Source organism: Pinus tabuliformis, chromosome 9, assembly GCF_031772625.1.
Source record: "Pinus tabuliformis cultivar Carrire ecotype Pingquan chromosome 9, CPIR1, whole genome shotgun sequence".
Classification (NCBI taxonomy): Eukaryota; Viridiplantae; Streptophyta; class Pinopsida; order Pinales; family Pinaceae; genus Pinus; species Pinus tabuliformis.
In genome coordinates, this window is record NC_142307.1 from 1,270,607,322 (window position 1) to 1,270,621,658 (window position 14,337).

At 38.1% G+C, this 14,337-nt stretch overlaps 1 protein-coding gene across 1 annotated transcript; it reads left to right on the forward strand.

The window, feature by feature from the left end:
• The first annotated feature begins 3,108 nt into the window (after positions 1–3,108).
• On the forward strand, positions 3,109–3,846 carry LOC149153181 (uncharacterized). The gene has a single exon (XM_089439737.1). It carries the CDS (start codon positions 3,182–3,184, stop codon positions 3,575–3,577), a length of 396 nt encoding a protein of 131 aa, XP_089295863.1. The 5' UTR covers positions 3,109–3,181; the 3' UTR covers positions 3,578–3,846.
• Positions 3,847–14,337: the final 10,491 nt, after the last annotated feature.

Here is a 14,337-nt window from a genome sequence, read left to right on the forward strand (position 1 = left end):
TCTTCTTTTAGGGCTCCACAGAATCGCCCTAAAATTGACCTGTACAAACCTTATTATCCCACGCAGACCCTCACTTCAAGGCCTAAAAGCCATGAGTTGCACCTTCAAGACTTGCATCTTTACTCCAACTGCTAGTCAGGCCTTTTGGCCCTCAAGAACAGATCTTACGACCTTCCAACCTAGCCATTGCAGGGGTCTCAACCCTCTCCTCTTGAACAAAACAAAATTCCGTCAGAACACATAGAATTTGCAATGAACTTGTGCACATAATTATGCCTTAAATCTCAACCAACATATTTGCAAACTTGGCTTAGATCAGATCTTAAGAAAAGATGCAAACATGTCTCTTCTCCAACTCAAACTAGGCTCTTTTTACATTGCGACCACCCCAGACTTGATCCTCCACTTGATTGAATTGCTCTCAGATGGTGATCAAATGAGGCCTCCTTCATTATTATTTATATCTTTCCATGGCACAATGACTAGCTCTCTAAAGGGTACCTTTCAAGCCTAACTGACTTGAACATAATGTTATTAAACCAACCAATATAAATAAATTAATATTTTTCTCATTTGATCAAAGCCTCCACAGTTGCCTTAGGTCTCCCCTACTCCATTAATGGTGCTCCACATGCAACGATGAATAAAAAAAATAATATCCACTTGGTTTCGCACCCACAACTTTGGGTGCAAAACCCACCTGCTTGGGTACACTACCTATAAAGCCATTTTGTGGGACAACTTCTCACAAACCCAACACCTAGGGTTGTGGAGTACCTCCCAAGCTACACAAATCAACACTTTGAATCTTTCGAATTAATGGAGGATTCTTTATTGGTCAGGACACCACAAACAATTGAGGTCAAGGGTTTCTTAGGTTTTCAACCTTTCTTCTTCGTAAGGTTAGGGGAAATCCTAGGAACTTGGGGGATTGTTTCTTTTGAAATCATGTCCACATTTCCTAGATTTGAAGCAATAGTAGAATTTGGAAAGGGAAGAAGATGTACCCAAAGAAAATGTAAGCACTTGCTCCTAAACCTTCTAATCTGCAAGACTAGGCATCTTCAAACTTTTTGCTTCGACTCTGGCTACATCCTTGAACATCTTCTTTTTCCCTTTATCTTCTTTATCTTGTGGATGGACCATCCTATTGTCCTAGGCTTTGCGATCTCTACGTCACCAACCCCGTCAACACCATCAATCACCTGGGTATCCCTGAGAGAGTGGTCCTCATTTCGCACCAATAAGTCAATCACGTCACCCATCGGAGTAGGGTGGATGAGTTGCTCCAGAGTAATGTTAAACTTAGGGATATCCTTCTTTTTAGCCACAATCTTATTTCAGTTCTTGAAAGAAAACTTTCAATTTTTTACTAAATTCCCATTTTGGTGACAACACCTACACCAAAATGGCACCCCTTCATAATCCAAGTTTTTCTTATACTCCCAATCTTCTTTGATCAAAATTATTGCTTCAGCTAGCTCGCCGCGCGTGTCAAGATTCACCAAAATCCACTTCATTAACATTCTTTGGGTCTCTTTAAAAGACCAGCCTAGATCCATCTTAACTTCAGATTTATCAACATCTTAACTTCATATCTATCAAGCATCAAGAGAGATCAAAATCTCATGAGGTGTGAAACTTTTCTCAAATTTTGCACTCAAAAAAAGATTTGTACCTCGAAAGATTTGATCTCTCTAAACACTTTATAGATTTCAAGTGAAGATACATCTAGGGTAGTTTAGTATTGTGAAATATATCTTAATATTTTTTTTGCTCAAAAAATATGACCTTGGAACTATTTAAATCTCCATAATGGGAATGAATTTAACACTATCAAAAACCCACGAGGCACCCAAAATCTCGAAATTTGATAACTATAAATTAAATTTTCAAAAATTTATGCGAGATTTTATCAAAATCTTACCATAATTTCCATTATTTTCCAAACAAATTTATAACCTAATTAAACTAGACGATAAATTAATTTATATTTACCAAATTATTTAATTTATATAACTATATTAAAAATAATTCAACATATTTACGCTCAATATTATTACATCATCAAACAAGGTAATAATATCACACAAAATTTCCTGTCTATAATTTTATATAGAAATTTATTTTTTATAAAAAAACATCAAATATGTAACACGTGGAAAAAGTTCTCATATGAATCATGCAGAAACAGCTAGAATGTCCTGCCAGCGTGAGACTCGAATCCTGGGAAAGGCGGTTACACTTGAGTGGTGACCCGAAACTCACGCTGAGCCTTACGTTTAGTTTGAAAGACAATGATGTGTTGGATGGCGGAAATTGAAAGCCAACCAACCTTTCAAATTTGACAGTTAACATTAATTGCCAGACGTGTACGGCATTGACACGAAGATTCATGACAGGTATTAAAAAACGGATGGTACATGATCGTTAAATTGCTCTGTGACAGGTGGTGTTTGATTTTTCTAACAGGTGGTGTTTGATATCTAGTATTTTGGTAAAGCTTCATGGTTGTCAATGAATTATTTTTAATACCGAACAAAACTCTAGAAATAAGTGTTTTTTTCATGGGTAAATTTTTATTTTAAATTAAATTTAATATTATATTTTAAAGCAAAAAGTAAAAATATTTAAAAAATTAATTTAATTTATCAATAAAATATGAGTTAAAATAAATTTTCAACCTATATTTTTTTATGTTTAATGTTTAGAGATGAAATTTGATTAATAAATTATATTTTTTTATGTTTAATGTTTAGAGATGAAATTTGATTAATAAATTATATATTTTATGATTTACTCGTTTTAATGATAAACCACACTAAATGATTCATAAGATTTCGACAAAAAAAATTAAAAAATATTCATAAAAATAAATAATTGTTTAACCAATGGAATTTAAGAGCCATATTGCCCGTCAAATTTGAAGAGCCATTTGATTTTAAAATACCAACCCTGCTTGCCAGGAAGACTAACATTACACGACCTAATATCTGGAAACGAGGACTTCACGAACATTTTGCCCCCACCATAACTACCATTTATCACGCCCACTGACTTTCTTGTGCTCTATTTTTGCTTTCGCCCCACGCAAGCGTCCTCTCGTGTGTCTATAAATATATTTATCGCTGCTCTCTGTGATTGCAAAGTTGAATACCTAGCGATCGTCGAATTCACCAGAATGCCTTTCAGGGAGGCGCAATTAGTTGAAAATGAAGAGCACAACCATTCGCGTGGTGGTGGCCTCTGGCGCGTCTGTTCGCTGGAAGATTTGCGCAAGAAACTGCGATGGGAAAGGAGTCCAACTGCCTTGGAGGCCGAGGCGAAGGTCCTCAAATTGGAAAAACCCTTAAATGGCGATGGAAATGAGGGTTTTTCTTCCAGAAATGGAGGCGATGGCCCCTCCGTTTTTCAGATGCCGGTGGATTACCCGAGGTTTTCCAAGGCCGATTACGAATCGATGGCTGAGTGGAAGCTGGATAATCTTTTTCATGAATACGGTTTGCCGATCAGAGGAGATGTGGCTTTCAAGCGGAGTTACGCCATGGGGACTTTCCTCTGGCCTGACCAGCATTGAATAGAAGATTCAACGGTATATGAGTTTGCTTGATTGATTGTTTCTGGGCAAAGTTCTTAAATAAGTTTGGGAGTTCTATATACCTTATCTTTACTTATGGATGCCTTTTTAGTATATGAGTTCAATGCCAGAATCTGCTCATTCCAAATTGTGTAAAGACAGATGGTGGAGCTTGTTGCTTTTCCATCTGAACTTACTTTTGGTTTAGGTTTGGCTCACATGTAATTCTTCTTTCAATAGATTTTGATTACAGCTATTTTCCCATTCAATATGTATTCGAGTTCTAGGGCTATGGCTGGCCGAGGATAATTAAACATTACATAGAAATAATATTTGAATTACCATTGTTGCCTGTTATTCTGGTAAGGATTTGATAAATAAAATCCACTTTTAAAATCATGTGAACAACACACTCGTAACAAAATTAAGTGTGTATTCCTTTATGGTAATGATTTGTTCCTTTTTCTAAGATCCTTTGGCTGAAATCCGGTGGCTCCTACAAATTCTGATATTTTGAGAAACATCAATAGCTCTCAGAAGTTGGGCTGAAAAATGGTGCTTCAAAATTGGATCCAGCGAGAAATATAAAAAAATTGGACTGGTGCGATTAATAATGGAAAAATTCAAGAAAATTAAATGTGCTGATTAGACAAATTCAACCTTTCAAACCCCTATATTAATATCTTGAAAAAAATATATATAATTAATTTTGTGCAGGGTTTAGATTTAGTATATTTTAAATTTAAATTTCATCCAAAAGCATTGGAAGGAAGGGTTGAAGGTTGAGTGGTTGGAGCCACTGAGAAATAAGGTTGAAATTTCAAAACAGGCTCACCTGTCAAAAGCATTGGAAGGAAGGGTTGAAGGTTGAGTAGTCGGAGCCATTAAGAAGTAAGGTTGAAATTTCAAAACAGGCTCACCCGTCAAATTTGATATTTGATGGTTTTCACACTCCCCACCTGTTAAATTTAATGGTTTTCACACCTTCCCACCCATCTTCACTCTTTTAATTAAGGGAGAATTTTGGAGATTTTGTAATTTTTGAATTGTATTTGACTCGCAAATCACCCTATGACACAATTAATTTTTGAATTGTATTTGAGTAGCAAATCACCCTATGACACACAATTTTCCCCTCATATCATAGGGCATCTACACTAAACTAAGTCTCCAATAAAATAATAATAAAAATGCCAAAAACAAAATTGAAAATAACCATATAAGTAAAAAACTACAATACAATTAAATACAAAAAATTGGTTTTTATTTTAATTAAATATTTGTTAAATGAATTTTTAAAAAGAAAAACCATATATATATATATATATATATATATATATTTCAAAGATGTAATATTTAAAAATATTAATTTGATGTAGTTTCATCAATAAATCTAATATTAATATTAATATTATTAGATTTAATAACTTCCGATTAATAATATGAGGAAAGGTTTGTAACTCTAGGGATTTTATCCCTCTCAAGGCATATAGATTTAAATGGATCTAGGCTAGGGGGCATATAGATAGGGAGTTAGATGGATCTAGGCTAATGTTATTTCAATATGGAAGGGGTTACCTAAGTTTAATATAAAATATAGATCCATAACTATGGATCTACCAAGACCCGCAACCTTATTTCTAGAATGCAAAACTTGAAAAAAATCAATCCCTTTTACTACTTGATAAATCTATGGTATATAATCTCCCTTTTATTGCTATATATATATATATATATATATATATATATTTCATTGTTTAAATTATATATAGAAAATGTCACATTTTCTCCTCTTCTTAATAAGAAGTAACTAAATATTTTACTTTTAGTTATTTCTTCCTTTTGAACATTAAAATATTTTAGGGGTCTCTATATATATAGCTCAGATTGAAATATTTATAAAAGAAAAAGAAGATTTTATTTTTCTTTTATAAAATTGATATAAAATCATATTATTTAACATATACATTGAAATATTTTATTTATAATTCCAAGAGTGAAATTGAATTTTTTTACCACATTTCTTTTGTATTGTAATGTACTATTAACAACAATCCAAGTGAGCATTCCATTTTTATTATAACCAATATTGATTTTTATTTAGAGTTTTTTTTTTTAAGGGATGCATGTCAACTCCATATTGAGCATGGATGAAATTACACATCCCCCTCATAAGATTTCCAACATTTCTAGCCTAGATCCATCTCACTCTAGATCTTCTAGAAATATCCCCAGACGATTTCCAACATTGTCAACTCCATGTTGAGCATGGATGAAATTACACATCCCCCTCATAAGATTTCCAACATTTCTAGCCTAGATCCATCTCACTCTAGATCTTCTAGAAACATCTCTAGACGATTTCCAACATTGTTAGCCTAGATCCATCTAACTTCGGATCTGTCATGAACCCATAGGGATCAAATCCCTTGATATGCAAACTTTTCCTCAAATTATTAATCCAATGTTATTAAGTCTAATAATATTAATATTATTATATAATATAAATATTAGATTTAATATTAATACTAATATCAATCTTTTAATATTAATATTATATTTAATGATGATTTTTACATGTCATGATAACAAAATTTATAATTAAACTACATCAAATTAATATTTTCAAATATTACATCTTTGAGGTGGAAATATTTATATCTTTAAAGATTTTAATATAAGATATGATTTTTCCTTTTAAAGATTCATTTAACAAATATTTAATTAAAATAAATATTAAAAGATTTTGGAGCTCGATTTGCAATTCTTTGTATTTAATTGTATTGTAGTTTTTTATCTATATGGTTATTTTTATTTTTGTTTTGGGCCAACATTTTTTTTTTTTGCTAAAGCAAGAGTCGAGCCTTCTATTTCAATAAATCGAAAAACGAATTACATAAGGTACAACAGTCCTCAAGGAACTGTGATCAAAAGAGAAACCAAATCACTGACAGCCACAAAACCACAAACAGTACCGCAAAACCCTCGAAAAGCAGGCCAAAGTCTAACCAATCAATGACCCTCCAGAGATCTGATGGATTACGATAAAATAAGCCTCGGATTCGAATAGGGGAAAGAAGCCAATCTGAAAGGGGATAACTCTCGAGTTTAATTTTATCCCGAAATCCACCAAAGCCCACCATGAAGCGTAACAAGCACGGAGGATAACAATTGCCCTGCCCTGCATCTTATCTTTGATCGTCGCTTCCCCATGCCAGATCCAACAGTGGAGGAAGATATTGCACGACCCACAAACACAGAGAATAACCGCACACTAAGCACCCTGGACCCACCAACCTGCACGATTGATCATGACTATCAAAACATGTTGCTTGGTCCAACAACTGTGATACATATCGCATGGGCCAAAAGCACCTAGATTTAGTGCATGATGAGGGTAGTATTTATTACCGTACCTAGGCCACATGTTGGTTTGTGAATGGAATCGCTCCCAAATCTGAAAAACCATAAACTGCTTGAAGGGCTTGCGATGAACCTGAAACCACTCCCCAAGCGGTATTGCCATCGCCTGAAGAATAACCGATTTGTTGAGTTTGTCGAGATCTCCAGGATTCCGGCTTCTTGCACTAGCCCATCTCCTCGCGCTAAAGCACCAAAGGAAGATGAAAAGTCCTCCGATCCACCGTCTGCTCAAGCGACAACTTCTGACTAACCACCTCCTCCAGAGACTTTTGAGATTATTCTTACCACGGTTGCGGAGGCCAACAGTAAACTGCTTCCCAAAAGGGATCTCCCTACAAAACTGACTCTTCATAAGAATAACCCAAATCATATAGATGCTGGTTCTGTGTCTCTATTACAAAACACCTTTCTGTCCTCGTCCGCCTGATCTAGACAGCGAACCCTTAACCCATTCTGAGGCAGCTCTTGCCAGCTCAGCTCAACCCTGCTCATGGTGCAGAGCACCCCTTGATTTGCCAGGATGTCCGCCAATTTATTGGCCGTTCTTAGCACATGTGTGAAGCCCATTGTACTTAAGCCCCGAAGGTGAAGCTGAATCCGCTGAAAGACCTGCAGCAACCTCCAGTGCTTTGAGACTTTTTCTGGCTCCGTACCATAACTGATTCTCTTAATCGAATTAATGATTAACTCAGAGTCATCTTCAACTATGATATTCTGGAGATTATTCTGCTTTAGGAATTCTAAACAATGCTCGAGAGCCATTAATTCCGCCAAATTATTAGTGGCTCTTCCCAAATGGTAGTGAAAAATAGAAAGGATGCAACCATTATCATCTCTTAACACCCCTCCAAAACCTGCTACACCCGGGTTACCTTTTGAGGCCCCATCAATGTTGAATTTCAAAAAACCCTGAGGTGGGGGGTGCTAGTAATCCTGCTTAGTGTTCATTTTCATGACCTTTCTGTCCAAGCCCTGTGGGATGAGCTCCAGCATCCCCAACTAAAGAAGTATCTGCCTTTTAGCTTCTGAAGGTGGATTCTTTGGGGAATTTCTCACAACAGTGCCTACCGTCTCTTTAAGCTGTCTTAAGATCAGCTCAAAGATTTGGTGGGATGATCGTTTTTCATTTTTGAAGACTCTGTTGTTCCTTTCTTTCCAGACATTCCATATTATGAAACTTGGTGTTAAAGCCCAGGCTGAGCAGAGAAACTCATATTTAGAGAAGTTTCGTCTCCATTTATTCAGGGTGTTGATAATGCTTCCTTTGTCCCTGTCTGTCTGTTGGAAAATAGTGGCAAATGAGTCCCACAAACTGGAAGTGAAGTTGCAATTATTGAGCAGGTGCTCTATGGTTTCCTCCTGGGCCTCATAGAGCTGGCATCTGGAAGGACCCAGAACACCCCTCTTTCGAATATTATCCCAAGTCAGAATTTTCTTGTGTTGAACCAGCCACATGAAGAGTTTGATCTTCATCCATCCTTGATGCCTCCATAGGTTCTTCCAAGTCTTGTCCGGTACATTGTGGTCCAACTCAAGGAGTATGCTTTTAGCCTCCTTGAGATTGAAGGTACCTTCATTATTATTACCCCATCTAAGTTGATCATGTCCCCCTGTCACTAAAATTTTTCTTTGGTCCAACACTTTCATTAGTGCCTCCGCTTTTGCTTTTAAGGGGTTATCATCCCTATACTCAAACTTCTTCCAAATTCTCCATTTTCCTTCTTTGTTGTTTTGAACCCAAAAATCTTTAACCCTAAGTAAACCTTGGGCATCAGTTTCTTTCTTGAGATCTAGAAATTCCTCTGTTAGCAGTGTAGGTTCCTGTTTCCATTTATCCTCCCAAAACAGAGCAAGATCCCCCTCTCTGATTTCCCAAAAGCTATTTTTTTGTACTGGTCCTCTATTTTCCCAAGCCTTATTCCAAATATGTCAACCTTTAATGATGCGACTCATCTGTATGTGCTCATTCTCTTGCCAATTGCTAGCATATTTTGCTTTCTAGAGACTAGCCCATTGAGCCTTTGGCTCTTTTACCCATCGCCACCATAATTTCGCCCCTAGAACTCTACTTAGCACTTTCAGATCATCCAATCCATGACCCCCCTAATTTTTAGGTTTGCAGATCTTATCCCAAGCGACCAAGGCCCATTTCTTTCTCTGCTCTCCCTTGCCCCAAAGAAAGTATCTTTGAATGTTTCTAAATTGTTGCAACACTCCCTTAGGAGCAGGTAGGGCAGAGAACGTGAAGATGAGGATAGATTGAAGAACAGCTTTAGTAAGCACTAACCGACCAGCCAGGTTTAAAGACCTAATAGTCCATTTCCTGATTTTATCCTGCATCTTATTGATCACCGGCTCCCAAATGCTCTTGTGCAACGGTTTAACAGTTAGAGGAACTCCCAAGTACTTAGAAGGAAGGAAATCCCTTTGAAAGCCCAGAATTCTGGAGATGTTTCTCTGAATAGCAATATTGGTATTAAAGAAAAAAATCTTAGATTTAGAGAGATTAACTTCCATACCTGTAGCCATGGAAAAGTCACATAGGATACGTTTATAAGCTAGAGCCTCTTTGACTATGGGGATTCCCTGAAGCATGGTATCATCAACAAATTGTTAATGAGTTAAAGCTTGACTAGCCTCAGAAATTGGAAGACCCTTGATATTTCCAATTTCTTTCGCCTGCTTGATTGACCAACCAAGTCCTTCCATCATGAGGATAAAGAGAAAGGGAGAGAGCGGATCTCCCTACTTGAGGCCTCTGGAGGGAGTAAAGGTCTTGGAAGGAGAACCATTAACCAAAATTGAGAAGCTAGAAGAGGTAACTAAGGCCATGAATCATCTGACCCAGTTATGATCAAACCCAAAGGCTATAAGTACCTTCCTGATATAGGTCCAATTCAGCTTATCGTAGGCTTTGGCAAGGTCCAGTTGCATTATCATGCCCGCAATCCTATTGCTTACGAAAGAGTGAACCACCTCATGCGCTTGAATGATGTTATTGAGAATTTGTCTGCCCTCCACATACCCAGATTGCTCCACAAAAACTAGAGTGGGAAGAAGAGGTTTGAGCCTATTAGCCACTACCTTGGATATTATTTTGTACACCACATTGCACAGAGCTATGGGTCTATATTTGTCCGGGGTCAGTGTATTATCTTGTTTGGGATCAAGGATATGAAGGAAGTATTGAGCGCCTTCAAAATGGTTCTATTCATTTTGGAATCCTCCACCACCTTCAGAATGTCTTGTTTAACAATATTCCAGCAAGCTTTAAAGAAATCCACATTGAACCCATCAGGGCCTCACACTTTACCATTCTGCATTTCTTTGATAACTTCACCAACCTCCTCTTCAGTCACTGGCCTATTAAGATTGAAATTATCCTCTCTTGTAACGATCCTAGGTATATGCCTTGTTAAGTCCCTGATGAAGTGATGTATGTCTGAGATTGTTTCCGTTGCTATGTCTCCAAAGTGCTGAACTAGCACCATTTCTATATTTGCATGGGTATTAAGAATATGACCTTCCTCATTCTTAATCGAAGAGATCCTATTATGAGATATATTTGCCAAGGTGGATTTATGGAAAAATTTAGTATTTCGCTCCCCTTCTTTGAGCCATTGAACTCTAGATTTTTGTCTCCAAAAAATTTCCTCTTGTTTACATAGATTATCCCAGTCTATTTGATGTTTGGTGACTCGATCATTTTTTACCTTATCAAAACCATCCATGATAAGGTCTTGATTCAGTTCCTGCATTTTGTCTTCAACCGTTTTTTTTGCTTCAAAAATGTTGCCAAATTCATCTTTTTCCAGTCTTTAAGTCTAAACTTGATGTGCTTTAGTCTTTTGTGTAGTAGAAACATACTTGTACCCTGCAGCTGCAAATCCTCTGTCCACCATATTGCAATATTACTGTTGAAATTTGGGTGTGTGAGCGAGATATTCTCAAATCTGAAAGGTCTGTTCTTGGGGGTACTAATGCCCTGCATCTCTAGTTGTATCGGCCAATGGTCTGAGCCTCCAAAGGAGAGAATTCTTGTTACTATGGCTTTGTCGTTGAGCATAAGGCCCTTTGAGATTATGAATCTGTCTAACTTGGAGGCGACTTGAGACTCTCCTCCTCTTTTATTGTTCCAATTAAATAGGCCATTACTCATGTCAGTATCAACTAGATTCATATTATCTATAAAAGTTTGAAATGTTGTAGAGTCTTTGCTTAAGGTTCTGGTTCCCCCTTTTTTCTCCAAAAGTGATTTGATCATGTTGAAGTCTCCTCCCATGATCCATGGTACTCCTGCATATCTTTCTCTCAAATCCTCAAGAGAATCTAGAAACCTGAGTTTATCATCTATTCTTTGAGGGCCATAAACATTTGTGACCAGATAAGTATCCCTATCTCCCACAGGCTGGATAACCACTGATAAATAATTCCTAGATGCCTCAGCATCTATTATTCCAATCTTTTGGGGGTTCCAAAGAGTGAGTATACCCCCTGCTGTATTGTCTGCTTTAACTTCTAAAAATTCATACTTGCTGAGCCAACTGCTATGAACTTCTTTTATTCTTTTAATGGAACATTTAGTTTCCTGGATAAAGATCATATCCAGTGCTTCTTGTTTCATTCTATGACTAAGTATTCTCTTTCTTCTCTTACTCCCTAGACCTCTTATATTCCAAGATGTAAACTTCATTATTACAGATTTGTAAAGGAGTAGCTGGTTAGGTATTTCTGTTAAGTTATGGTATGTTCTATGCTTATAACAGTTTACCTATTTTTCTTATTATATTCCACATATTAGCAATCACATGTACATAAAGTAAAGTGCAGATAGAACATTAAACGATCGACAAAAAACAAACCAAGACAAGAGACACAAGATGTGGCAGCTAGCCAGGGACAAACCCCACAATGTGTGGGGAAACACTTTGATCAAATCTTCTTTTATCTTCAATAATTCAGCAAAGAGAAATAGTACAATAAATCTGATTCATATCAGTAGTAACAAACCCTAGATCAGCAGCATCAGCATTAGTGGCTTCATTGTCAAACTAAGGCAAACGATATCTCACAAACTGACCGTCAGATTGACTTCATTCCACCACCAAAAGTTGCAGCTTCCAGAGGAGGTTCAGATGAACCTACAGTGCAGTTCAGATGAGGAGATCTTCTAGGCCACGCAGGTCAATCTTTACTTCTGCAGTTGCAGCTTCAGTTTCAGTAGTTTCCGGCTCCAAACTAGGGCAGTCGATATCTTGCAAACCGTTCGTCGGATTGACTTCATTCCACCACCAAAAGTTGCGGATTTTAGAGGAGATCCAGATGGACCTACAGCGCAGTTCCAAAGAGGAGATATTCTAGGCCATGCAGGTCAATCTTTGGATCTGTAGTTGCAGCTTCAGGTTCAACAGCTTCCGGCTTCACATGTGTGAGAGAGAGACCCATTTCTGCGCAGTAGAGAAGAGACTCATTTCTGCGCAGTAGAGAGAGAGATGTGATGAGAAGAGTGAGTGAAAATGAGGAAAAATTCCTCTTATATTTATACACAACGTTGGTGTTTGAATAGATGCCACTGTTGGGCTTCTGAGCCTACATGAGTTGTAGGTCGGCTTGATAATAATTCCATAATCAAAATAAATTCATATCTCCATGAATACTTATCGGAATCAGATGATATTTATATCAATCCTACACCTCTCGATGAGAGGAATCTAATAAAAATATTATCAGCCATGAATAAGATGACCCACATGAAGTTTTTCCCTGGTTTCCAATTTTAACACTCCCTCTCAACCAGGGAGAACTTCATCTGCAATCTGTCTATCGGTCGTTACTATCCATCCATCAAATGCACTGCCCTGTATAGCCTGACCCTTGCCCTGCTCTGCTCTATTTTTCCTATTCTTCTTTGTCTTTTTCTGCCCTGTACTGATCGGTACTGTTTTGCTCTATTCTGCTCTGCTCTTGCATTGTTCTGTTTTGCTCTGCTTTTGTCTGAATTATGAAGAAGAACAAATGATCGAGGATGTATCATACTGACTCAAAGTTAGTCTCAGAGTATGTACCACTGGTCCTAGACCAGTCTCAACCAACCCGAAGTCAGCATCATAGTGAGTACAACTCCAGTGGTCCTAGACCAGTATCATCCTCCATTGACTCAAAGTCAGTCTCATAGTGCGTACCACTGGTCCTAGACCAGTCTCAGCCGACCCGAAGTCAGCTTCATAGTAAGTACCACTCCTACCACTGGTCCCAAACCAGTATCGCAGTCTTAGAGAGTGTACCACTGGTCTCAGACTAGTCACAACCGACCCGAAGTCAGCGTCATAGTATGTACCACTCTCACTGGTCCCATACCAGTACTGCACTGACACGAAGATAGTCTCAGAGTATGTACCACTGGTCCCAGACCAATCTCAATCGACCCGAAGTCAGCATCATAGTATGGTACAACTCCTACCACTAGTCCCAAACCAGTATCGCAGTCTCAGAGAGTGTACCACTGGTCCCAGACTAGTCTCAACCGACCCGAAGTCAGCGTCATAGTATGTACCACTCTCACTGGTCCGAGACCAGTACTGCACTGACACGAAGTCAGTCTCGGAGTATGTACCACTGGTCGCAGACCAGTCTCAACCGACCCGAAGTCAGCGTCATAGTATGGTACAACTCCTACCACTGGTCCCAGACCAGTATCATTGATCCCAGATCAATGGAGGTCATCCTAGCATAGGGAGTACGGTAGATACAACGATGTGTCCATCGGTACTACTATGGTCCCTAACTTCATTTCCCTGCTCATTGATCATATGAGAGGTACTTCCCATGAGTCCCAGACTGCATGGGTAGGATGCCTCGACAGGAGAACTAATCAATCCTGTCCTCACAGGAGAACACATCAATCCTGCTACAATCGCCATGGAGAACACATCAATCCAGGCCTCACAGGAGAACACATCAATCCTACTACACAGGAGAGCGAATCATCCTGTTTCACAAGAGAGAAAATCATCTTATCCCACAAGAGAGCGAGTCATCTTGTTCCAGTGTGCACCACCAGGGGAGGGTGAGTCATCCTGTGGTCGTATGTTGCTCTAGTAAGAACCGCAAGCCCTCAGAGCTCCCAGAGCTCAATGTATACAACATGCAGGACCCTTGTACAAGGGTTTCTTGACGACTCCAAGTCGTTTGGGAAAATCACAGATTAGATCTTTCCTCAAGGCTTTGACAAGGTGTATCGACCTGTACATCATCTTGATGTGATGGAGCCTCCTTGCTCATCGACTTACCATATCCCAGATGATGTCTATTTGCTGGAGCAATCGACAAATATGGGA

Bases quoted from the DNA above. Each gene is read 5' to 3' on its own strand.
- LOC149153181 (XM_089439737.1), top strand. From the start codon at position 3,182: ATGCCTTTCAGGGAGGCGCAATTAGTTGAAAATGAAGAGCACAACCAT.